Source organism: Chaetodon auriga, chromosome 1 (genome assembly GCF_051107435.1).
Source record: "Chaetodon auriga isolate fChaAug3 chromosome 1, fChaAug3.hap1, whole genome shotgun sequence".
Taxonomy (NCBI): Eukaryota; Metazoa; Chordata; class Actinopteri; order Chaetodontiformes; family Chaetodontidae; genus Chaetodon; species Chaetodon auriga.
In genome coordinates this window covers 18,227,119-18,254,375 of record NC_135074.1, presented here as the reverse complement: position 1 = coordinate 18,254,375, position 27,257 = coordinate 18,227,119, and the positions used below count along the sequence as shown (strand labels likewise).

General features: G+C 43.9%; 1 protein-coding gene across 4 annotated transcripts; it reads right to left on the bottom strand.

The window, feature by feature from the left end:
* Positions 1 to 369: 369 nt before the first annotated feature.
* Positions 370 to 26,654, bottom strand: rnf111 (ring finger protein 111). Of its 4 annotated transcripts, none has more exons than XM_076727956.1 (16): positions 26,552 to 26,654; positions 26,151 to 26,212; positions 21,243 to 22,202; positions 16,717 to 16,849; positions 10,749 to 10,903; positions 8,827 to 9,021; positions 8,293 to 8,687; positions 7,495 to 7,747; positions 5,253 to 5,616; positions 5,020 to 5,145; positions 4,743 to 4,860; positions 3,318 to 3,398; positions 2,702 to 2,797; positions 2,345 to 2,431; positions 1,800 to 1,903; positions 370 to 636 (listed from the first exon to the last, which is right to left on the bottom strand). In XM_076727956.1, exons 3-16 carry the CDS (start codon positions 22,117 to 22,119, stop codon positions 519 to 521), a joined length of 3,102 nt encoding a protein of 1,033 aa, XP_076584071.1. In that variant the 5' UTR covers positions 22,120 to 22,202; positions 26,151 to 26,212; positions 26,552 to 26,654; the 3' UTR covers positions 370 to 518. The 4 variants fall into 4 exon arrangements, with proteins under 4 accessions (XP_076584071.1, XP_076584080.1, XP_076584089.1 ...); XM_076727965.1 differs by having other exon boundaries at positions 7,495 to 7,744; positions 26,552 to 26,644; XM_076727974.1 differs by lacking the exon at positions 2,345 to 2,431.
* Positions 26,655 to 27,257: the final 603 nt, after the last annotated feature.

The following is a 27,257-nucleotide window of genomic DNA, read 5'->3' as shown; positions in this document are numbered from 1 at the left end:
GTTTGTTTTTTTTTCTTTTTCTTTTTTTTTTCTCTTAACCGGAGGCTGACATTCTATTCTAGTAAAGCAAGGCATTAGGTTTACAGAAATGCATCTTTACTAGAGCAGCTATCCTCACCTGCAAGTTGTTAGGCCGTGTTAAGCCCACGTTAAATGTGCAAAGAAATGCATTGCAAGGAAACATGCAGAGAAACAAAACAAAACGGAAAAAAAAAAAAAAAAAAAAAAAAAATGACACTTGAGGAAACAATCAAAAGCTACATAAAAGCTTTATAAATACAATAAAATCTTAAACCCTTAATGGAGAATTCTAGCTGTTGTACTAATATGTGATAGCTGGCACTCTAGGCTCAATGCTTTTTTGTCCGGTGTTTTTTTTTTGTTTTTTTTTTTCATTTTCTCGTGGTAGAGCTGCGCAGGTAATTCATGCCATCTTTGGTTGACTGCAGTACTGAAGAGAAAATTAATGTGATCTCAAAATAAATTTTCAACAAAAGGGGGGTGTTAGAAAAACAGCATCAACTCTCAGCAGACAACTGCGCCTCAATGTCCACTCTGCAGATGGGGCACTTCTTATTGGTGAGGAGCCACTGATCCACACACAGCTGATGGAAGAGGTGCATACATGGCAGGCGTCTGGAGGGGAGACACAGAGGCAGAAGAGACGGCAGAGAGCCTTTAAGTCACAGCCGATGTCACATGAACTCGTTTCTGTCGGCCTACAGACGTGGTGAGCCTCCCTTCTCTGTGGTCCGGCTCTTCTGGTCTACTTGCGGCTCTTTTCCTGTTGTATTTGTATTGTTTTGTATTATTTAAGATGTACTGTCTGATGACCACTGACTGCTTAAAGGCAGTCTTGTGATATTCTATATTTTTCCTACCAACAATGAATAGATCCTACTAACGCGTATTGTCTGTGTCGGCAGAGCCTGATATATCTTATTTCTCTGTGCCATAGATGGCCATTGTTGTACAAGAACCATTGGAAACACATCAGTGAGCTCTATCATTACACTGGGTGATGTATTGAGGTCAATAAAATATAGAATACCATCAACTTTATCTTTTAAAAATGCCCTTGGAGAGCCCTCGGATCTTTACTTCACAGTGGCAAAGCTACTCTTTCCACTTTAAATATGTACAAATGATAACACAAGCAAAGTGATACCTTACATACATCAAATACTTACAAAAACTAGAGGTGTGAAGAACATCTGATGCTATCGCAGATGTGTGAAATACATTTTTCGTTCACAGTTTCTACTGATGAAGGATTTACCAACAAATCTAAAAAAAATCTAAAACCAAAATGAACAAATTTGTGTCTGTGTTTAATTCTGGGTAACATTCGTCATGGTGTGGTGTGTTATGGTTTGGAAATGTGTACCATTTACCTAAATCACTGACATAAATAATTTATCCAAAAATAAATATTTTTTTAACTTAAAAACAAACTTAAAAAAAAAGACACGGCAAAGCTCAAAGCTGCCGTTCATCACTTCCTTTCATACCAACAGAGGGCAGAAAATCCTCTTACAAAAACCTGAGCGAGTGCCAAAAAGCGGCTCCATGAGGCCGCTAATTTTAAGGCACTCTGGGGTTTTCTGTTGATTACTATACCTCGGGGTCTAAAACAAAAAAATAAATAAAAAGATAAAAAATCCCAAGAGACGGTGGCAAAATGAAAGCAGCGCACCTGCCATGCCACATGTCTGTGTTGACACACTCACACCCCTGAAAGCACATTTGAACACACTCAAACCTGAGAGCAGCAAACACCCAGGAGGGGAGCCATTTACCTGACGTCCTCCCCCTCCTCCAGGATTGACAGACAGATGGTGCATTTTTCTTCTGTGTCTTCGTCTGCCCCCTCGTCTTCGTCTTGCTTACCATGCAGCTTTCTCTGTTCGCGGGAAACATTTAGAAACGTGACTTTTGATGTGCAGCATCGCCGGTGAAGCTGCCGCAGCAGGCTCATTACATATGGTTAATAATCCTATTAATCCGCTGTTAAACACATTTAACTGCTCGGCTAAAACACTGCGGTAACTTTACAAATACTGCTTTTCTATAAAAATATAATGCTGCCTTTAAGAGGTAACTACATTAAGAACAAACACAAAAAAACATTAACTTCTTTTGGGGACAGAGAGAATGGTCATTTTGTCCTGAAAACAGAAAAAAAAAAACTTTCTATCTCTCGTCTCTATGCTAAACAAATCACAGTTATCCAAATCAAAGTTATTCTAGAGCCGAATTCCCTGGCCCCCAAGACTAATACTAACATCTACTGTACATGTGAGCAGAGACATGTTTCCAAATTGATTTGTTCATTATTTCTCACCGATTCTGGGGTTGCGTGCATATTTTTCCCAATAGATGCCCAAGCTTCAGGGGTTAACTGTTGGTCAATGTCTCTCTCCAACACCTTCTGTATTGGGTGGCAGGGTGTTAGATTGCTTATTTAGATACATTTGGAAACCTCTAAGGAAACTTTTCCCCAACAATGTCTTCACAGCTGCAATCTCACACACTACAGTATTTTGCTAAAACATCAGATGTTTGAAATGAGCACAAAAGACCACTGCGCACTCTGTCCCAGAGCAAACTGTAACAGACATGCACATCTACATACAGTGTCTACACAATCCTATACACAATATGTACAAGGCTACACACAAATACTGTCACAAAACCTCACCTTTTTGTACTTGTGTGGGTAAGTGCACCTCTCTATGGTTCCCTGAGAGGCTCCTCGGTTCACAGTCCCCAATCTTTCCTCTAAATGCAGCAGGTCCTGAATGACAAGCAGAAACACACCACTGAGCGAATGACACACTCGTGCACATTTTGGCACAAATGACAGCCCACCTGAACAGACTTTTCTGCGTCGATGCTTTTCATTCATAAATCCCTGCCAATTTAGTGGCTGAAGCCTGTGGCTCGGTGAGTTATACTTGTTTTTGAAGAAGTCGATGTTCCCCGGAGCTCGGGGGATCACACCACCAGCATTATGATTAATGGCTGATCTGCTCTGCCAATTGAGTTACGGCAGTCTCGAGTTTAACAGACTTTAACTGAGCAAACACCGTCACTGATAAAGATGGGGAGCTGGGGGCTGAACAGTCTGGAAAAAGCCAATAAGTGGACCTCAGGTTTGTATGCACTTCCACTTTAGTATTAGTACAGTAAACTTGTTATTACAGTATGAAAACAGCGATCGGTCATGTGGCAGTGAGTCAAATATTGATGATGGCAGTGATGAATGAAACGGTAATAACTTTTCTTGGGAAGTCACACAGGAAAAAAAGCCTCACCTCATAGGTTCTTCCAAAGCCAGTCATTCTAGATGAGATGTACCGAATGTGCGGGTAGGTCACTTCAGATATGCCAGTGTGCTGTGAGGGATGGAAAGAAAGCATGTATCAACACCATTTGTTCAACTTTAGGAAAACATTTAGTCAGAAAAATCCCTGCATGCCTCTCTCATAATTGAACGCACTTTATAGTTTGTGGATCAAAGGGCTCCTATACATTTTTCAGTTTATAATTTCACACTTTTGATAAACCTTCTTTCATTTGACGGGGTCTTAATCTTCTGGGGAGGGTTCAATATAATGTATGCTATTAGTGGCTGAGTCATTAGACTTGGAGCAATGCTGTATAATTTAATTCTTACATGTGTTTGCGTAACTGGCAGAGACAGGAACCTGTAGAGAGATGATTAAAGTCCAACATTCACTCTACTTTAGTTCTGCTTTTGGTCTCCAACAACTCCTGATGGAAAAATCTGGGTCCACTGTGTTCACAAGCTGCCGTTTGGTGCTGAGCAGGTAGCATACAGTGTTTCTTGAAGAGCTTTTTCTCTGAAATAGCTGCCTGCTGTTGCCGAAAGTGACATATGAGAGCCGTGAGAGTGAGCCATAACAGTAAGGCTGTGGGCCAGACAGCTAAACAATGAGTTAAGACACGCCGTAAAGCTCCGTGAAGGTGAGGGGAGCTGCAGGTTTAGCTGATGATTCATCTTTACAAATGGCTTCTTTCACATTATCACAGTATTTTCATGTTGTCATTTGATACGCTGTTATAATAAAAATATAGATCATCGTCCTTTAAGTTTAACTGTACCCCATGTATCTGTCATTTTGTCAAATTCTGACCCATAGTCATTTTTGTGAAAGCTGTAACTGCTGGTTCTAAAATCCAAAGTTAGCTAACATGGCAAATTCATAGAGAAGGTCATCGATGGATAAGGATTAAAAGTAATGAGCTCTGTCGACTCGGAATTCACTTGCATATCATTTGGTTCTACTTCTCTACCCCCGAATTTTGAAAGTGCACGCTGTGATGAGCTGTGGACGTGGCGTGTTCAACACAACTGGGAAAACAGCAGCCCGACGTTATGTGCACTCGCCACTGCGGAGAGCCGATTGTAGAAGGCAACTAACGTTTGGATGTTTGAGGGTGACCAAGGAAAAAGCAATAACATCCGGAAACTGTCGACTATATTGGCTCAGGATCCGTCTCAAGGCCTGTGGATTTGTTGAGTGTGCACTTGAAATGCCTGATGAGCTACTATTAATTGCTAATGCATTATTCATGTGCTTCACCAAACCATCCTTGAAATAACTGATGTTCTAAATAAGGGGCCAACACCATTAATCTAAGCAAGACTTGGTATAAAAGTGATTCTTTCTCTCATTTATGCAAATGTATGCATGTGTGCTGAGGGTTTCTCTCACCATGAAGGGGATGGGGAAGTGGTGCAGTCTGGGGGGAGGGTGGTAGTGGGGCAGGTGGGAGTGCAGGTGCCCTGAAGGGTATGGTGCCATAGTCACTCCAGCCTCGATGCCAAGCTCCCTGTCGACGAACACATAGCAAGCGATCAATCATCTTTACGTCAAAACTTTGTCTGGTCGAGCCGAACATTAACCAAGGAGGCGCTGAGTCATGTAAAACTTGGGTTAAATTAGGTCAGAAAGCAGCCATCCGTCAAGCCTCACTGCCTCTGTTACTGACCATGCGGTTCTCTGCTCAGGCTGGCGAGGGTGGGAAGACATCGTTTGTGGCACATGGATGTGGTGTCCATGGCCGTAGTTGGGGTGCATTCTGTGTGGGTGTGGAGGCGGACGCTCGTGTGCTCGTCTGCAAAGAAAAGGAGAAGCAGGTTCACATCTGGAGCTTTATCTTTCGCGCTAATACGCTGATACTCAGAATGAGGAAAAAGGCAGCTGGGTGACGGTGGTACTCACGTGGGGTGCTGCATCATCCTGCGCCTCTGGACCTCCATCCTCTGCAGCATCTCGTGTTGATGGAGCCTCTGCACCGAGGCCCCAAGTGCCGGTATATGGTGTGGCAGGGTCTGGTGGTCCGTAGGCAAGTGCTGGGCCAGTGGGGCACTTGAACTGGAGAGGTGGTGGGTAGACAGAGGAGGGGGAGGGGCGGGGGGCACGGCGTGGCCCGAAGGGTGGGATGGCAGTGGCGGATGAAAGGTGACAGTGTGGGGAATAACATAATCGCCTTGTGGAGGGGGCTGAGGAGTAAGTTGGGGGTTCCCATGGGAATGAGGACAGGCGGAGGAGGGCTGGTGATGCAGCGAGCGTGCGAGGGGGCCATCTGGGTTTGAAGACAGAGAAAAGGCAGAAATGACGTAAAACATCTTAAGACACCGAAGGCTAGCATTGCAGATACTCTCCATTTTTGTTATTGTAACGCAACAACGTGAGTCTGTCTGTCAATACTTTGACTTTTCCCGCCTCTCTGTGGCTCAGCAATCCAGCACATCACTGAGGCTCAGTGTTTTTAATAACCTTTGGATCCTCAGCTTCGTCTTTTTTTTTTTTCTCCTAAAATATGGTGCACATACACATACACTGCAGAGGATTATGCTATATCAGTCTTTGGCTACACAGGTAACACTTGCTAACAGGATCATTTGTATTTGATATTGGTAATTTTGTGGGATTTGTTAACATAAATATAGAATGCCTCAACTTATCGTTTAAGGAAATGACAAAAACAGTCATTTTTCACCTCGTCATCAGTCACAATGTGGGCAAAAGGGTTTGTGTTTTGTGCCAGCAGACAAACATCTTGGCTCGTCGTGTAACAGATGATGCCTTTGCAGCATTTTGTTGTTGTTTTGTTGTTGTTGCTGACACAAACCTTCTCTCACTAATGTGACAGGTTTCCGGCACAGACAACATAATCTGAGTTCACTACTGTGAATCATCCACTTAATAAATATTTATTACTTTTTTGGGGGGGTTTGTTCTTCTTGGTGCAGACTTCCTCGCTATTTATCTGAGCTGCGGTAAAATGAGGAGGAGTGGCAGGAAAGGGAGGCGAGCGTAGGAACCAGCAGCAACTAACTCTCCGACTACATCCCCACCAGGGGAGCCTTGTCACACGGCTTCACTCTCCACACTGAACTATTCTGAAGAAAATGAGCAATTAACTACTTCTGCCTGGTACAGTTCCCACAGCACTTGGCACATTAACCATCGGGCTCCGCTTAATTACTATTAGCATTAGGTTGTGAGTGCAGCTGTCTTCCAATTTCCACAAGTATTATGGCACAGCGAACGAGAGAATTTTCCAGATGCAGCAGCAGACACCTGAAGTCAAACTGAAAATCAGGTTACATTTTGTTTTGTTTTGTCTACTGCAGCACATACCTGAAACAAAATCAGACACCGAAAGGGAGACATTTAGATCTTTTGGTTTCTTGAGGTCACCTTTGCATTCATTCAAATGAATACCACTCTCCTATCATCTGTGCAGATGGAGATCTTACTTCGATGCAGCCAATCACATCTTGCATCAAGCAGTGATGTCAGCGTTCTGTCACAGGCATACGGTGGCGTGTTACACGAGAGCCATAGACTATGAACAACAATCACATTAGCTTTCCTGCAAAAGCCTCCGTCTTCGTCACAAACATGAACGCCCGTCCTCTCCTGCACCTTGACTTGTTGATCGAGCCATCAACCAAGCATTCACTAAGGTGATCTTGCAGGGTAGTTGAGTAAGTAGCTGCTCAGCTGCGCACATTCAACAGCATGAACATGTACCTGCAAGTGTAACTTCAGCCTGGTTACATGCTGGTGTGCTCTCTCCTCAATACCACCAACAACACTGCTGTAGGCTGCAGTGCACGTTTGTTCACTTTGTCTCTAGTTCCCCACAGTGCAACATGGCACTCTGGCAGCCTGCACGCTGCTGTCAATCAAACACCGACACGCCCCTCAAGATAGCTGAGACAAACAGCAGCATTTCTTATAATTCCCCCAAAGACCCTGTTTCTTCCTTTTAAATGTGCCCTGTGGAATTTCTTCTAAAGAAATTATATTAGTGTTTCTGACCGGAACACGTTTTGTTTCCTTTCCTTGTAATAAACACGTTGAATGTATTTCCTTCCTTACACAACACTTAAAAAACCTCTAGTACTGAGTGTCTGGTTTCCTATTGCATGAAGGCAGTGGGTGTACTCACAGGAGGGGTGCATGTAATGTCTGCAAGGCTGGGGTTGTGTTTGTGGCTGGGGCTGAGCCACCATGGAGGAGCTGAATGAGTCCACCACAGCTGGCTGGCTGGGCCCAGGGGTGGCCTGGGAAACGTAAGCAGGGGGCCGTGAGTTGGAGCCCGGGCAGCACGGGTCAAAAGCCGACGTGCTGCCATGGAAACTAGCCCCGCTGTTTCCACCGCTCCGAACACTGCTGTTGCTCAGGTCCACTGGCAGAGTCTGCTGTGGAAGGAAGGCGGAGATGTTAGAGAGAAAGAAGAGGGACAAACTTCTCCTGCGGAATACTAAATGAGTCCTCCTTTGAGATCATTATCCAAGAGTTCATACAGTCACACACAAGTCGTACACAATTCCAGTCACGTACCATGTCTGATGACATCTTTTCAATGTCGGATTTTTCTTCCTGAGTGAAGTAAATACAGAGGATAAACCTTTGCCTATTTCCTTCCCTCAGTCTCTCGCTAAATGCGAAGATAGAGAGCTTGTCTTGAGTAGTGACAAGTGTTGGACCATGACCTTCTCTAACTGAGGGGGAGGTGGGTAGGATGCTGCATGGTGAAGCTTTGACAAAGCAGCTTAGTACGAAATCATGGCGAGATCATCTGAAGCACTTTAACGCTCTGTCTTCTCACCTCGTTCATACAGTATTCATACTTGAAGGGAGACAGTTGAAGTTATCTTTTCATCGACTACTCGTGGCAGATTGAGAAGTTCTGTGCTCTGCTTTGGATAACCTGAACTACTTCCTGAACGCAGCACAGGCATACCTGGTCATGGTAGTGGCCCGTGTTGCTGCTACCACTATTGTTGCCGCTGCCGCTGACTCCGGCACAGGGTGCGGGCAGAGCGCTGGGTCGCTCCACGGGGCAGCTCGCCTCTTGAAAGGGCAGGGTGCCCGGGGGCTGCGGTGCTGGGTGATGGACGTGGTGGATGAAGTGGTGGCCGTGAACGTGGCCGTGGCCGTGACCGTGGCCGTGCTGAGAGCCACTGGTCTGCTGAGAGGACGATGCCTGCAGGCAGCTTGAATGGGAGTGGCTCAGGGACAGGTGACCAGGGGAGGGCCCTCCACAGGGGGAGTGCTGCTGACAGCAGGATGGGAGTCTGGGCATGGCCGTGCCTGCGTTCTCTCCTGCGGTACCTGATAAACCGGGCCTGCTGTCATCTGATGAGAGTGAGATAAATGATAAAGAAAAATAAAGGATGAGGCTGCGGATTAGCATTTTAATGTTCATAAAGGAAGAGAAACAAATAGAGCTGCCTCAGAGCCGTGAGATGACATGCCGTGCCCTGTCTTGTCTTACCCTCTGTGGCTGTGCGAGCAGAGCCACTTGGCCTCTGCGTGTGCATACTTTCAGGTATTGAGCCTGGGCAGCTAGTGGAAGGGCCTGGGGCGTCATTGAGCTCTGAGGTAGAGGCATGATGGGAAGATGACGATGAGGACGACCTGACTGTTTGAGGGTGAATGCTGCCAGAGGTTGTTGGCACAACTGAGAGATCTGCGGAGGAAAAAAAAAGTCAGGTTAAGATTTGGAAAACAGGGATTAACGACAATTGTGAATTGGAAATATTTCATGGGAGAGGCATCTGCCAGTGAGGTCTGACTGTGTGCAGTTTCCCAAATCATCGTACTTTTGATGAAATTCTATTTACGCTATGCTAGTTTACAATAATGACTAATAAAGCCTCGTGGATTTGATATGACAACCTGTAGGTGTACCAGTTGCTACTTGTAGGTAAAAAGGCATGATTTTCACAATTCATGTGACCAGCTATAATCCAAGATGACACTTTTTCCCAGCGTGGACTGTAGCATGTGTGGACTTGTCTGCAGAGGCTCAGCAGCCGAGGAGATGAGCAGACCTTATTAGCATTCCAGTGTGTGCACCCGTCTGCTTTTCATATTCACAAATTAATTTCCCCTCTTTCTCCTAAGAAATGCAAATACTCTAATACTCAGTCCTCTACCATTTTACTATCTGCCATGGGTGTGGGCTGATAAAGAGGCTGACGTTGGACTTAAGTCACACAAATGCCTGAGGTTACAAAGCAGCCCCGTCACAGAAAATAAAGCACTGGTGTGCTGTGAAAACAAATGCAAATAAATCCGACACTGTTTGAGGTTAATGTAGGTTATATTAACAACCACAAACTCTACATTCTTGTCACCGAGTGGTTAACTGATGAACACTAGGCTGCTATTTAAAGCATGGTAACAGACATTTTTACTTTACCAGTTGATTCAATCTTTTTGGTACTCCCTGACTGCTAACATTACACATTTGTAAAGCTATATTCAAACTGAACACAACTCACACAGCTCCTATTTCATAACCAAATTAAGAAAAAAACAAAGAAACATATGATGTTTGGCTTCAAAATCCAGGCTGAGGTGACCAAAAAGACAGCTCCACGTCACTGTGTGAGGCATGGTAAGCATATTTTCGGCGTTAGAGTTGTTCAGATGTATTTCCTCACCTTGATGCTAATGAATGAATTTGACTGCAAATATTCAAAGCTAATATCAAAGTTTCCTCTTCATGACTGAAAGCTATGAAACATCTGAGAACAAGGATGATTGATTCACATATATGCAGCAGAAACCAGAGCAGGATATTTTAGGATGAGCTGTCCCTTTTTAACCTTTGAAATTAGGACATTTCATCTCTGGGATGAGATTTCTCTATTTTGTACATCACTTTATTTATACCTCATATCTACTGAGATAATCTGCATACTTTAATCAATGATAACTATATATAGTTATGTATATATATATATACTGTACTTAGTTAGATATGTATGTATGCTCCTGCATTATCCACGTCCTGAAAGCAGTTTTAATGCAGAAACTTTTCAAGTTAACAGTTAATGCTAAGAGCAACCAGCATCACAACATCAAAGCATCACAGCTCAAAGGTGGCAGATAACCTGACAAGTGAAGCCAGTGTTGAAACTGTGGCTGGGTTTCAATCTAAATGTGTCACATATTTTGAGAGAATTTTGATAAAATTGGCAAAAGAAAATGCCAATGAATGCTTGTTTCCTTTGACTACCGTGATGTAATTATGAATTTCTGTGAAATTGAGTTTTTTTTTTATTTAGCTATTTCCATCAACCTCTTGTAATGTGGTCTCCAAAATGTGCATAAAAATCTGTTGATGACCACACAGCTTATGTGTGGTTATCCTTAAAACAAGACCACAGACTCTTCAACATGTCTTACCATCTTCATCGACAGTGAGGTCCACCACCTCACCGGCATTCTGACGCAGTGGTTGGATGACGGTGGACTGTCTGTGACGTCCACGTGGCTCCTGGAGACGATTCTGGGAGCAACTACTCGCCCAAATCCTGCCAAGACCCCCCACTGAACGTGACCTGTAGACACACCGACATGAAAACCTATTACAGCCACCTGTAGTATTCTCACAGCTCAGTGAAGCATTGGCTTCACCACAGACTCTCAGACTCTCAAACCCATTTCCAGGCTGCCGGTGCAAAGGTATGCAAGGAGGCAACAGTGGACAGCTCTGACAAAAGCCTTCAGATCCACCTTGTGAGTATTTTTTTAAATAGCCACACTCAACCTGAGAAATTGCCTCCATTACTCCATCAAGACATTTACACTGTTTGAAACAGGACATACTATCATAACACAAAACTGAAATGGAAACCCAAGCTCCGAATTATGTATGTACGCGAACATGAAGGTGCTTTATGCTTTCTTCATCATGGAGCTCTGCATCCACAACCACCGCAACACTTCCACCGAAATCTCAGCATTCTTTCCACCCACCTTCCTTTTTCCTATATACATGCTCCGCACCTCCCTTCCTCCCCTGCCTTCGGCCCTCCTTTTTTTCTTCTTCTTCTTTTTTTTTTTTTATTCTTTTTAATTTTCTCTCTCAAAGGCTCCTGTCGCTCTACCCCCTTGCTCTCTGAGACCGGAGTGAGAGGCCAGGGAATACAGGGAATCACAGGGAGGAGGGATGAGCCCGAGGGACCAGAGGCTAGAGACTGCATGGGAGTGCCGTAAAGCTGGATACCATGGAGCTTTGTGGCTGGGGGATTTCACCGCTGTTCCCTGAGAGCGTTTACAAAATGCACACGAGCAGAGGGAAAAGGATGTATGCTGAGAGCCAAAAACACTGCCCTGTGAACCACAACTCCATCGTAACTATGAAGCTTTTGGTGCATCAAACTTTTCTTACAGACTAGTTCAGTGATGAAATCATGGAAACATAAGATATGATCAGGTGATTCAATAAACCCTTATAGGAACATTTTTATTCCCTGTGTTTGCACGGGTTACCTCCACGCCACCGACACACAGGTCAAATGAAGGGAAAGCTTTAAACTGGCTCGTGGTGTCAATGCATAATGATTGTAATCTGTCTTTGTGTTAGCTTTGCGACAGACAAGCGACCTGCCCGAGTGTTTCTCTGACCTTCCCTCAACAGATACAGTCAACATGGCACAAATAGGAAAAAGAATGACGCACAAGAAATGATAGAAAAAAATGGATCAATACTAGCTTTTGTCCTGCCTTCATAATACTCATTTATTTACAAAACACACAGAAATTCTTGTGTTTTTTATGATTTTGTCTTTCAAAAGAATTTCATTAAAATCAAAGCCTCCAACATTATATTATGTAAAAAAGCGTAACAGCATAAATAACCACGTAACGTCAAGGACCGCTTAAGTTATTGATCTATTCCTCATTATGCAGAGGGCTAAATGGAGAAAAAGTTTGACTTTGATCACATTCCTCAGATGTGTCTTAACGCAGGAAATGCCTTCCTCTTTGCTGCTTGTGATAAGGGGGATTCCCATTCGCTCATACCGTCTGCATCAATTCAATTTCCTGTGAGACGTGCTGCACAATACAAGTGGAATAATAGAGGAAGCTTATTAACTTTCATACTTCACAGATCGCTAAAGCAAACTTGTGCCAATATGCATGCACACACATACGCAAACTTGTGACTAACCACAAAACACACAACAACGGGGGGTTTGGGGGCATGGAGGTTGTGTTGGGATCTAATTGGCCAGGCTCCTCAGCTCTGGGTGGATCCCAGGGAGCACAACTTGCCACAAGGGAGGGGTTCCTAATGAAGGAGACCTGGGATTATTTTGTAAATATCTGTTTACCACCATGACCCCCAGAGGTGGTGGTGGTGGGGGGTAGCCAAAAGGAAAACAGTACATTGTAAACATGAACACTATGGGAATGGGTGTCTTGGCAAAGCTGAGGTTGTGCCAAGCAACGTGATGTGAGCCACATGCCCCGGGGATCAAAGGAGGGCTGAGCACTGAGGGCTGAGCACTGCAGTAACATACTGTGGAGTAAACTGCTGCTTAAAGGGAATGACATCATACAAGGCGGGAATAGCACTGTGTCAGAGTGGTAAACAATTAGGTGCATAAAGCTTTGCACTGACGAAAGTATCCAGTTTGTCTTCACAAATAAGGATACGATGAGGTCACTTTCTTAATAATAATAACCATGAAGGAGTCCTGATGTGCTGTAGTCACAGACAGTCGAGTGACTTTCAAGATGTTTTTGACCAACATGTACATCCTGAGCTGATATGCAGAATCAGGGCAGGAACTGACGAAGGTCTTTTTTAAAGCGGTCCATATGAGATACATAACCCCTGTTTGTTGTGACTCACTGTGCTCTGGATAAACCTGCAGTAACACACACAGAGCACTGTTAAAACACTGGGATGGGCTCCTAATGCACCGCTTCGCAAGTGAGCGAACATGTGGAGTGGCACAAACAAACAAGAGCCAGAAGATCAAGATGCCCATAATGACAGCGTGTCATGAACGCAGCATCTTTCTTAATGGACGTGATTCACTGGAATAACTCCCATTTCACCAAACAATAAACTTAATACCTATAATTAAATTCCTTGAAGGTCTTCACTACATATATTACATGAGTCTGGACAGACATAGACGTAACTTGAGTGGTTGGTGGAGGCAAACAACAACGAGGCTGTAATTCTAGCAGTATATTATCCTCCAATCTTATACTGTGTGTTCTTGTATGTTTTTGTCATGTATGTCTCCTCAAAGCCAGGGCCATGATTTATTATGTGTGTGTGTTCGTGTGTCCAGCGCATGCATTGTGTCTATACTGACATAAGTTACACACAAACATTCATTCACAACTTGGACCGCTGGCGGTCTAAACAAAGCTTCCATTGCTGATTCTGTTGGTCTCTGGTTCCCCGCCCTCCTGCTGCCCTGCTACCCATCCCCCCTTCAGGGAAGCTCATCCCTACATTCTCTAGCGAGCCAGGACATCTTTTCAAGTCAGGGAAAACAGGCAGATTAGACAAGGCATGGCATTCCAAGCTCGATGCAACCACTTGTGGGAAGTATTTTCAGATATTACTGATCCATCGATACAAAGCAGTAGTGTTGTGTTCTCACACAGAGGTAGAGGTTTGTGAATTGAGCTGCATAATCGCCTACATGAGGAATTAGGGGAGTACTGACACAGGAAGTCATATTATGAGGACGGGGAAATAAGATTATCAGAGGGGTGAGGAAAATGGAGTGGGCTGCAGAGAGTGACAGTGGGAGCTATCTTTTTTCACACTGTAAATATTCAGCGGTTCTCTCAGAGCGCTACCGTATAGTCAGACTCTCAGATGGTCCACTCACTAATCCTCTGCATATTTCTTAAAGCCCTTATCAACTTCCCTATTCAACAAAGTCCTTTAAAAAGGACCATAGCGGTTAGGGATAAGCAGTATATACCATGATAAGGTAGCCATGATATGGATTTGGCTACACAGTTTGTTCTGGTAAGGAATGGATTTTAACGGTCACAAACGTCACAAAATCTACAACCATCCACGCAAAGTGACAGGAGTCACTCACAGGTGGCCATTCATGAATATCAGCTCTGTACTCTTGTGGTCAGAGATGTCCCAGTGAGCGAGTAGCTCTTAAGCCTCTCTGTACGACTGATTTATCTGTGCATGCATCAGTGTCATTCCCGGTCAAACGCTGTCAAAAAATTTACTCGACTACAATTTTAAGCAGATGTAACGTTCACTGGAAACGATAACCTAACTCATTCTTGTTTCCAGCCTCCGTACACTCATTTAAAAACCAGACCTGAAGGTGTGAAGAACACGCGAAAGCACTGCGGTGTGTCTTGGAAAATGTTTAGCAAGAATTCAACCTATACCTGATTTCTTGTAAATGGGCCAGAGCACATAAAAAAAAAAAAAAAAAAACCACTTCTGTGGTTATTTTACCTGAAAATAATATCAAAGGGGTTTCACTTCCTGTGATGCTCACTGTTAGTTTAAATTACCAAGTAGTGAACTACTATTGGCAACATACTATTTGTAGTACTGTGGTGACCAAAATCTCATATTCTATTATCAGTCATGAAATGATCACATGGAAAAGTCTATTTCTCATCACCTTTGAATTATATAAACATATAAAAGACAGTTGTTACTTTTTTCTCCTTGTATTTAGAACATTTGGACTGATTTTCAATTAAGCCTGTCACAAAAAACTAAAATATGACTGTATAGAATAAAGAAAAGTAAATAGCAAACAGTTTTCAACCACAGCTGCACACAAAATAAATACAGGGGTTAACAAATATAGCAGTAAAAGAGGTGTTTGAGTCTGCTGTGGACCGATCTCTGGCATCATTTACAAAGTATGGTTTTCTGGTCTGTGTCAGACTTTTCGTACCCAAACCACATCCATGCAACAGAAGTCGTCCCTCTTTTAGGTTCGAGCTCCTTGTTTTGTCTCAGCTGAGACAATATATTTAAGGTTTCACCTCATCAACTTCATTGATTTCTGTAAATATCTGCTTATTCTGAATTTGATGCAGCAACCAGCTTCGAGCAAGTTGGGACAGGAGCAACAGAAGACTGGAAAGCAGTGGAATGTAATCAGGTGAAACAGTAACAGGTGATCTTATCAATTGGTTCCAGGTGATTGTATCATGATGGGCAGGGGTGGTGTAACGCATTAAAAGTGACGCTGATGAGTAAAAGGTTTGTTTGTTTAAGGAACTTTTTTTTAAAAATGTGTACTTTACTCTTTATTCCTTACTTTATTCCTTACTTACTTACTTTGCACTGCCCCTCTACAAAATAATCAAATAGAGAGTAACTTGTACCTTGAAAAACTTATTGACCACATACTTTTTTACTTCTATCTGAGCAGGTTTCTGAAATGGTGACTTACAGTTATTTTGCAAATGACTGCATTCTGTTTTTATTTCGGTTTTCTCAGCGTCCAAACTTTTCTGGAGTCAGGGTTGTACAGCTAAGTGTCCATGTGGCTATTACTTTAAATTACATCCCAATGAGACTTTTCAACCTCTCTTGAAGCATCATCCACGTCTCCACTGTCTGTCCAAATGTGGTTTGTTCCAAATCAAGAATATTCTTTCACACACTGCTTCCGTTTTTTCCTTGCTCATGAGCACAATCACAAATGTGACAGGCTCATGAACCCAAACACTCGTGCTCAGTTACAGGGTGAGAGGGCATCCTACTGACCAACAACCCAGTTCACATACAGTACCCCACCAAAAGCAGAGATTAGAAATCACAGCCTTCAGCTTAGTGTTTTAAAAAAGACTACCCCAAAACAACACAAAAACAGGATAAGCAGTGTGGCCTCCCAGAATAGGGAAAGGGGGTTCTTCATGTTCTAAAGAAAAGGGAACAGCAGCACATGACCAGCCATGCAAAAGGCAATGAGAAGTAGACTGTCGTCAGCTTCAGGCTCCACCACACAAAAGAAAATTGTTCTGAACACTTCGGACAAACAATAAGATCCCTCAATCAGACCAAACACTGATTTACAGGTCTGCAAATGCTCTACTCCTCCATCAATCTGCAGAACCAAAAATGAAAGAAAAACAATCTCATCAAAAACTTGTGGTGTACCTCAGGGTTCAATATTATTTCCTAAACCTTTATATTATGTAGATGCTACCCGTGATAAGAGAACTTCTATCTTTACTATCGTTATGCAAACAGTCAACCTGTGAAACAGACCCACAGCCTGACACGATCTTACCTTACATCATGCAAAAATTGGAGAAATGCTAGAACATTCAGCTCATGTAAAATTCATACAAAACACATTATTTCAATGTTTGCTGAAAAAGCTGAGATGCCCACCTGAAACCGTCTCCAACTGTGACGATCTCCACCTCGCTGTCGGTTGAGGTGACGTTGATCTCCTCGCTTGCAGGGACAGCAGGAGCTGGAGCTGGCGTCGCCTCAATCACCACCACGTCCTCATCCAGAGCACCTGAACACACCAGGTGAATTTAGGTTCAGCCGTACAATACGACGTTAATGAGGACTTTTTCACATTAAAGTTGGGTGAATAGTTTAATGAGTAGAAATAAACCAATAAGCAAACAAACAAACACATCTATGCAGGTTTGTGCATGCTGTCATACACATCTCCTCTCCCACAGAACACACATGTACTTCCTGCTTTTATTCTCAAAAAGGCCTGTGTCCCTGTTTTTTTTCAATGGCTTATCCTAAAACCGAGCAGGTTCTGGAAGTGGCCCGATCGTATTTCTCCAGTTTCATTATGCCAACAGTGGTATCATTAGGCTAACAGGAGAGCAGGAGAAATGTAGGTCATCAGGGCTCAACTCTGTTTGCACCGGGATTGGCTTTTTTTTTTTCCCCTTTCACCGTTCCCAAATCTGCTCTGTGATTGGTTGCCGAAGCAACACATCTCACTCCATCTGTGCTTGGACGAAATACCATGAAAGCCCCCCTGCAGGTGCGTTTACTGAGAGTGGACGATGAGAGACTGAAGACTACGTTATTATGGAAATTATAACAAATATTAATCGATATATATACACAGCAATATGCCATGATTACAACTCCATCTATTCTTTCTAACAATCTTCATATTTCAAACTAAACTCTCAGAGAAGACCCCCGTCAATGTGTCATCTCTAGGAATGTCCTGCATGTGTGTGTATTAATGGCACCCACATCACACACAAGTAGTCTGGTTCATCACTGTCACTGCTCAAGCAAGTTGAAGTCATGGCAGACTAATCTGAGACAAGTCCATCATTCTTTGTGGAGATGCTGTCAGGACCAAGGGGGGGAGGGGTTTGGGGCAGTGCCTCCCCAGACAGACTCTGTGTTTTGTGTTTTTAACTGAGCACACGGCAAAATCCATGGGTTTATCTTCAGGCTTAAGCCCAGGCATGAAACCAGTGATGAAGATCACATACAGCATACTGTTGCAGACAATATAGGTGTATTTGTGTTCACAAACTCATGGCTGTTTCTAATTATTGTCACAATGTCTCACTGGAAGTGAGAGCTGCTGACTCATGTATGTGGTGTCAGAGTCAAAGTTACAAATTCTCTCCCACATTCTTTGGCCTTCCATGAGAATAATAAGCCAGCCTTTTATGGCAGCTAGTAGATCGACACCACTTTCAGCCTACATGCATATACAGTATATATGAACCTCATCTCATTTCGACGCGCCTGTGCAGATTTACCAGTACAGCAGTTGTAAGTAAAACCTTTTATTAAATTCAATGATGCACTGGGGGCTCCGAAAGCTGGTTTGAGTAACAGTAACAACATGTTGTGCTGCAGGAGTGTACGCTGTGTTTCTGTGCACATCACTAAGTGACTTGCCATGCTACTGAAGTCCATAACTCCCCAGTGTGACTTCTATTCCAACTGTCTCCTGAGGTCTGCTGCTTAGCACCCTCTGCAAGTCTAGCTGCCTGGCACTCCGGTGAAGCCTTCATGTAGTTACACAAACAACAACACCTTCTGATAACTTGCAGACGACTGTAACCAGCGTGTGCAGTGTTTGGTTGACTAGTATTCCTATCATGAATATATAGATGATAATAAAGAACATAAAAACACTGGAGCAGGTGGAACAATCTGAGGTCCAACCGAGGTAGCCACTTGATGTGAGGACATGCCTGAGACTGCACAACTCCAATTTTAGTTTAGCTTCTTAAAAACAAAAAAAAAACAGTTGCGACCTGCATTCAAAGTGAACATTTATTCACATTTGATATCTTCTGTCGACTTCAGGTTAGAAGTAGGACGAAGCGGCTACACCACACACCTGCTCCAACTGGGGGCATTTAGAAGGCAGCGTTCATCGCTTGCCTCCTTGCCTTCCCCTGCTGTAAACAAATGCCTTGTTTTCCCTCCGAGACCTGCTGTTTCTATGCAAAGGCTGCCGCTCAACAGCGTGTGAATTTTCTCCCACCTGCCTCCCACCGTAGAGGCACAAAAACTTTCCATTCTCCCCAAAGACCACAGCAGCAGAAAATATTGCTGAGGCTAAACGGCAAAATGATGAAAAAACAATGAACCAAGGGCGAGATGGGGCTTTTTTTAAAGGACATACTGACTCCTAATGTAAATAGTGGATTCTGTCATATCAGAAAATGGGTCTCGAATGCACAGAATGAGAGAATGAGAGCAAAAAGCTGTGGTTTAGACTGGGAGCTACATAAACCTGTTCTTCCAACAGGTACAGCGAGCTGCAGTTTCCATTGCAGCCTGCCAGGTGTGGGGCCCAGAAAAGCCGAGAGGAGCAGCTATTCCTTTATCAGCTGGGCCCAGGCCATTCCGAAAACATACACACCACATTCTTATGTGTGTCACAACGTTTATCATGTTCACGGAAAACTGATGTCAAAAGCGGTAGAATGCGGTTTATTGTGTTTTTCGCCGAGTTTTTTTTTTTTTAACGTAGCCTTGTGAAATGGAGGGTGAGAGCATGTTTTCACCACGGCCAAAAACTATGGAAGGTGCGTCCCCTGTTTACTTCCCCTTCTCTGGCTGACAGCCGCAATGAAATCACCTGGTGTGAACGACAACCTGTGGCCTCCAGATTCTGCTTCACTAAACACGCGGTGAGTGAGAGCGTTAATAAACAACCTCACACTTCGGCTACAGCCAATTCAATCCTGATTCACAGCGAAGGGAACTGCAAGTCTACAGGTTTAAAAGTTAGATATACTGAGACGATACACGCCTCAGACGGTCCTTTATAAAAAAAAAAGATCATTCGCCACACTAACAACCTTCTTGTGATTAAACTCTTAAGTCAAGCTCTCACTCACGAGTTGCATAACACATGCTGACCTCTTCTCCAGCACGACCATTTCTGTTTTTCTGTTCTGCTTTTCAGTGCATATTAATTCACACTGCATCAATGTACTTCAATTAAAATATGTTAATTCATGCTGGATCCTGCAACATTAGAGATCCTGGTGCCTGTGAACTTTAGGAGACATCCAGGGTTTTCCCTAGCGTTACAACACCGAGGTGCAGAGTGTTTTTTAGCCTCAGCCAACCATGTTCTGCTGTCAGTTATCGCCATGCTAGCTTCTGACCGAGGCTCAGCTCTGAACAGTCACACACACGGAGCGGACAGCAGAGCAGAGAGGCTGTGATGGAGGCAGTGAGTCAGGTTAAATGAAGGTAACGTTAAACCTGAGCTGATGCAAACTGGAATAAAAAGTAGAAATGTGATGAATCTTCATCTGCAGGAGTTGATGTTTTACACAACCACAGTGCGACTGTTCGGCTAGCAGCACACTGTTACGAACGAGCTCAAGCAAACGCTGTCGACGTGGAGCCGAACAGTTTCTCTCAGTTTGCCACAAATCTTAAAATTTGGCTTCTGGCTGAGACCCTGCCCCCCCCCCCGCCCTCTGCCAGAGGTACCTGCAGGCACTGAATCACATCAGCAGCACAGGGGGGAGGACGGGGGGACGGGGGACAGGAGGAAAGACCGATGTCTGTGTTTCTTTCCAAACTGCACTCAGTATTTTGATGTCAGGAATATCGTCTGACAAATGTGACGCTTTTGACTTGTTTCCACTGAGAGTGACTACGCTGACCTTTGTGTTGTAAACTTTACTACTGCTGCTCAACGAACAACATTTGGTTATATTTAACAAAACAGAGCGATTCTAATTCTGTTCTCCATTGCTTTATTTCTAAACGATGATTACTTTCATATTAAGGTATCAAACCGACGATGCCCACCCCTACAGCCGGCTGGAGGCCTCCCTCTGACTTTGGGAGGATGAGCAGCTCAAATCTCTTCACTCTGAGTCTTCTATAAACATTATTGTGTGATGATTATTATTTTTTGGCGCACAGTGTGATCACTCACGAAAGTGTGAAGGATTCCTTCAGGACATTGCTTTTCCTTCATCAGTGAGCATATTTGTTTAACTTTTTTCTACATTGTGGTGTAGCATTCTGCTTATTCTATAACAGCAATCTATTAAACCCACATTGTCTCAGAACAGTTAAAAAGAAGCTTTAAATACTGTGCAAACAATCCACACTTTCTCTCCTGACTGGTTATCAATGCAACAGAAGCATCTGTACATTTTAACTGCTGCAACACGAATGGCCACCACTCTAAAAATACAAACACATAACGCCTGATCCTGACGGCGCAGTCTGCAGTCCAGTGTCACGGTGACCTCACTGCGATGACACAGTATCATGCTACATAAGCCTTCCCTGTTGTATTCTTTTAACCACATGGTACACCTGACATTAGCATAGCTCATGCTGTAAAACACCATGTGTTTGATTCAATTCAGAGATACAATGCAGCACAAAGATCCCACAGCACTCGAGTCGTGGTTTGTAATTACCTGTGGAAACGGCAGCACTGTTGGGCTGGCTGCTGGTGCTGCTGACATCCACGTACAGCTCATCTTCTCCTTCGGTAGAAGAGGGGGAGGAAGAGTCACTACTGAGCTCCTCGCTGGAGCTACTGGTGCTATGGAGTAGCGCGTACTTCCTACGTGCAATAACTTCTCGTTTCTTCCTCTGCTGTATTAGTCGCTCCTTTTGCTTCTGAGTCCGCTGACCTCCTCCGGGAGCTGTTTTCACAAAGCGTTTCCTATGCAAGGGCCGCCGGCTGCTAAGACACGGCCGCTTCAGCAGCACTGGCTCAGCCTCAGACCGCACCCACTTATGAGAGCGATTCCCCCGAGCTCGGCCCAGAATGGGGCGCAGGCCAACTGCGGTGGCTCCTCCTGTTGTCAGGGCAGGAGCCTTGTGTTGGCCCCCAGTTGCTCCAGATTCCCCCTCGTCCTCTGAGCTTAAAGTGTCCGAATCCCCGAATCGCAGGCTGGAGGAAGGCGAGGAAGCACAGTCACTAAAAGAGGATTCGTGATTATGTTCGTCCTCACTGGGGTGCTGTAAAAGTTCTACCCTGGGGCGCTGAGGGGCCAGTGAACTCTCACTGATGTGGGCCTCCTTCAGCGCACAGTCTGATGGCCCTGCCTGTTGGCCTTTTCTTTTTCTGCGCCCAGGGAGGCTCCGTTCTGAGTCCCTGTGTGTCCCCGTGTCCCTCAGGGGCAGATGCCTCGACTCGCACAGGGTTTCAAATTCGCTGCCTGCCTTTCCAATCACCTCCATGTTGCTGGGGAAGTTCTTGGCTGCCTCCATGGGCTCTGGGTTCACCAGTGGCTCCTTCAGATGCTCCTGTCTGCTGGGGGCCTCAGATGGCACCTCACTCTTCATGGTGGCAGGTCAGTCCTCAAAGGCCAAACAGCAAGAGCACTCGCATCAGATCCTAGACGTCTGTCCGCTGCATCTCACAACACCTGAAGAAAAAGAAGAAATGAACAGAGTTACAGGGGTACAGGCCACTGTGCAGCATGACAGAGCAGAGTGTCAGTGACTGGGTTAAGGCCTTTCACATCAGACTGATTTCACAACAAAAAAATGGCAAAAAAAAAAGTGCTCCGATCTAAATATGCGTCTGACCAATGAGCTAAAACACTGTATCTTCTAATTCATTCATGAAATGCAAAGCTGAAAACGAACAGTTAATTAAACTGGTGAATAAATTAAAAGCAAGTCACCAATGGCCCATTCAGACATCAGCGATGAATTCAGGCGGCTTGTTGGGCTTAATCAACGTTTTTTTATTTAGCAACTTCCAGCAATTATGACTACAAGAGATTAAACGGTTATTGCGCCGCGTTCTGTTTGGCAATGATGCTCTTGTTTTGTCCTGTGGTATAAATCAAGCGCTCCCTCCCTAAAAGTCCAAACTCACCCTCAGCCGAGCTGTGGTATGTTGCTGCGGTCAAGAGAGCCATTGTATGTGGAAAACCGCTCAAGCGAGCTGCTGCTTGGATTACGGTGCTCATCTATTCCTGCTGTTATGGTACCGGTGCTTGGAAAGGCCAAAAGGACTTGAGTCGCATTTCGGCAATCCTTTCCCACATTTTATATATCAGATAAAAATGACTATGATTATAAAACACACCACATATCAGACATGTTTTTTTTATTCTATTTAAAGTTCAATGACTGTGTGTTGTCTCCAGGGTTAAAGAATAATCCTGTTAAATCATCGTCATCTCAGTATTGACCAAAAGTATCGCGATTATGATTTTTGCCGTAATCGAGCAGCCCTAACATCAATCAGAAGAAATAAGACAGTCTGACCGCAGAACGCAGCTCGATAGCTGCTTCAGTGCACTACAAATATGACTAAATCTTAAAATGACCCCCCCTCCATCCATCAGATCATTAGAAAACAACATTTAAATGACCTTTCCTGAATGTAACTGTCAGTCTTCACCTTTCGCAGGACAGAGGAAATCTATCAAAGCATCAGGCTAAAACGGGCTTTGGTGGAGACAAAGCCTGTTTTAAGAAAAGCATTTCCGAGGCACCGGCTTCAGCTTAAACAACTAGAGTAACTGATTACAAAAATGATAACATATTCAAATGATAAAAAAATGAAAGCAGATGATCAGTTCATAGACCATGACACAAAGGTCTGTCAGAATGTGATAACTATGTTTACCTTTTTGTCCATATTATTACATATTTTCATGATGTGATAATTCTAGTTTTCTTTATGTTGTCTGCACTGAACGACTCGACACAAACCCAAAACATGACATTAAATACAACATGTCACTGATCAATCAAGAACATACAGGCCTCAAAACAAACATTCATACGCTCATAACAATGCTTCATGGTATCAAATGTGTGTTAGTACGAATTAAGACTGCTGATTAAAGAGAGAAAATAAATCCCCAGAGGCCGAGTCAAAAGTCACGGCTGAATCAATGCTGATGTGTTTACCGTTATGCTGATTAGTCTGGGTCAGACTAAGTGAAAAGGGGATATCCACCATGGAACTCGTTCTCGTGTTTATGGCATGACTTTGGAACACTTCTGTCTATATTTGTGTGCACAAACAAGTCACCCCCCCAAGAGAAAGAGACTCTTCAGGCATGTTACAGTGGGAGAAGTTTCACGGCGCTGTAAGGTCTCCCAGAACAACGCCAAATTCCAGCAGAGCCGAAATATGGACCACTTTTTGAATGCAACAAAAAGTTTGTGTCTGCGTTCAGTCTCTGTGTGTGTTTTCAGAAGCTGCATGGCGTACTACACCCTCTGTGAGGCAGCGGTGGTGTTAGCGTTTCTCTGTGCCCTCAGCTGACAGTAAAACGGAAAAATCCTTTTAATGCAATGAATAAAACCTGAAATATTACTCATTGGTGCTTTTTAGAAAACGGAGCTATTTCAGGGATGTGTTCTTCTCCTGAACTACACAAATATTCTGATATAAAGTAATGTATTACTAATAATATATTTCTATTCCATATTCAAGATTCTTAGCCTGTTGTACTTGTCCACTTTTATTCTCTCTTGCTGTGTTTATTGTGACTGCTGTGCACCAAAATACCAAGGCAAATTCCTTGCATGTGAAAATCTACTTGGCAACAAACCTGATTCAGCAGGATCTGTAATATATCAGGCTTTATAAAGCTAATAGCAATCCCTTAACAGATGCTTTGATCTGCCCCAATTCTGATCCAGACGATCGTTTTGGAGATCCCATTTGTGTATTTTAGGCAAAGCCGCACACTCGGCGTTCACTGAGTTGCATAGAACGTGCATGATTCCAAAAAAAAATTAAAAAAATCCAAAGCTGCTCAACGGTTTTGTGGATATTTCCAATGCAGAGACGACTGTGGCCTGAATCACACAGGGTGCTGGATATCTGCACGATCAACCTGTGAATTGTGTTTTTCAGCAAACCATCACATAACATTCAGGACAGTGTGAAGAAAACTACACAAATGCAGCCTAATGCACTTGATGCATGTGGTGACATCGCCCACAGCAACATGCCTACCACACTTATTGATATGATGTAATCAGAAAACACTATTTCAGCAGGGGATTTTGGGAACACATTGTACCGACCCGGTCTGTGTGGCCTTCTGGAAGTACAAGTGAGGTCAAACAACCCCAAAAAATAAAAACCTAACAAATACTTAACTTATTCCATCCACACTGTCTGCTGAAACGACACAATGTACGTTTATCTTCATCAAAATCTGAATTCTGATAATCAAAGCCTGACAAACATGGTCAAATCTGAACAACAAACCACTGCATTGAAGGCATTTTACTCCTTTGTGGGGCCTCTGTGGTTAGCAAATCCAAGACCCACAAAGACTTTTTACGATACAGGACACAGCCACAAAACCTACCATAGAGTTCACTCTCCATCTGTCCGGCAGCGTCTCAGTAAAAATGTAACACAACAACATTCCTGCTGGTGCTTGCTGCAGGGTAATTGTATTGGACTGCAATAGATTGTACAGGTGTCCCTGAACGTTGCATGGCATCAGAAGGGCTGTAACAGCCTGAAAACACACTGAACAATGTCATTTCACTGTTCACAACTCAGTTGATAACAACATGCTGGCTGTCACTTGACCTGAAGTTGTAACTTTTGCGAAATAGGGCTGATGAGGTTGATCGTGCCAAGGAGTGTTTTTCTGCAGAATTTAGTGAGCCCACTATCTATGACACAAGCCACAGCGCTTTTACTGCTTTTGCACATATATATACACAAACTCGCTGGTGAGTGAGAGTCCTTCAGATGCCACAGAGAAAGCTGCGCAATGACATGCATGAATTCAGGGGCCTCAGAGGACAGCCCTCAAGGAAAAAAATCCCCATGCATCAAGGCTGAATACTGCAAATATCTAACAAATAGGGCCACATAAGCCTAAGTAAGAGATGATGCGGATGCTCTCGAGTAAACCAGCCGCAGCTACTTATGGCAGAAAATACAAGGTGTAACAGAAATGGCAACAGTAAGCCAATTCAAGATGTACGACTGAGACAGGACTGCTGAGCTGCTGCTAACGATGCCCACACTGAGCTTTCTGTCTGTGAAACCACGATCGCCCACTCTGACTGGGCAAAGCAAAAACAGAGTAACATAGATCCATGTAGCCTGACAGTGCTGGAGCTAAGCTCAGTTTCTACTACGCTTAACAATTACAGTAAGCTCGGCTGCTGTCCGTCCGTGTCCCACTAACGCTGCTGTAGTGACTGAGGCCAGACTAACTCGAGTTAAGGGATTAGCACGATAATATGAATACCCAGTGTTAGTAACTTGTGTTTAGAGGATAGCGATGACGAACCAGGAGAAACCACAGTGGACAGCTAGCCACCTAGCCTGACACATACTCCAGAAAGAAGACAACAAAGACAACACGTACCTGGGTCTAAGTCCTTTTTCAAATGGTGTCACCGTCCTTTTTGTAGCATATGAGGTTAAATCCTGTGGGGAAATAATGACAACCGATGAAAGTCGGCAGTTATCCTAATGTAAACCCTAACTACAACTCGGCAGGCCTACACAGACATCGCGATCCGAGGACGTTAGCGGCTGGGATTGTGAAACTGACAACACAGTCCCGAGCTGATCCGAGAGGCAAAATCGAAGGCAATGGGCCCTGGATGGCTACGAGCTAAGCTAACATAAAGGCTAGTCCCACTTCACTCATCAAATACCCGACTACAGTCTGACATTTTGACTCGCAAAGCAATCCTATCGAATCTTAACAGCCAGTGCGACCTCTCTATTGTGTTTCTATTTGACAAGATGGAAATGTCTCACTATTAGCCCTCGACGAAGTTGCCATTCCTGCCTTTCGAGGCATCCACTCTTGTTTACCCAGCAGGTCGCCTGTTCGCTGGCTACGGCTTCAGCACAGACGTTTCCCTCACCGCCGCACGGGGGCGCCAGATCGCTGCCAGCCATCTGCTACTTTACGACACTTTGCGACAGTTTGACTTAATACCTTTTGCATTTAAAAGCGGGACATGTTGGTAAAAAATACTCTGCCCGTCATCGCTCTGCTTCGGTTCGACAATAGCGCACAAGATAATTAGTGTAGTTATCGGTCAGTTCGCTTAAATAGTGATGATTATATGAGATCATGCACCATTGTTTTGCATGCATCGCCTTCCTAAATCCTCGATTCCAAATACTAGAGCGCCCACTAGCGAAAGTAAGTTGGACGTGTGGAAACGTGACAAACCCCCAAATACAAGATTCTCAAGAAGGTGCACTTTCTGTAATGTACTTGACAAAAAGCCCCCCCACCCCGTGTAAGTTATTCTTACATAACATACATATACCCACTCAGACTTCGAGGAATCATTGTTTGAGATGAGAGTGCGAATGAACCTCTGAATGGTTAAAAATGATGCTGAAAATCAGTCACAAAACCCACATACTGACTTTTCCCACTAACATGGATTTCCACACAAGGCAGCAGTAAGTTCATTTAAACTAAACATTGTAGTCCATTCACGTCTCA

Coding starts and splice junctions, on each gene's coding strand:
- rnf111 (XM_076727956.1), bottom strand. CDS start 22,119: ATGAAGAGTGAGGTGCCATCTGAGGCCCCCAGCAGACAGGAGCATCTG. Junction 3,399..4,742: donor ACTTCCCCATCCCCTTCATG/GTGAGAGAAACC, acceptor CATCCCTCACAG/CACACTGGCATATCTGAAGT. Junction 1,904..2,344: donor TGCACGCAACCCCAGAATCG/GTGAGAAATAAT, acceptor TCCCGCGAACAG/AGAAAGCTGCATGGTAAGCA.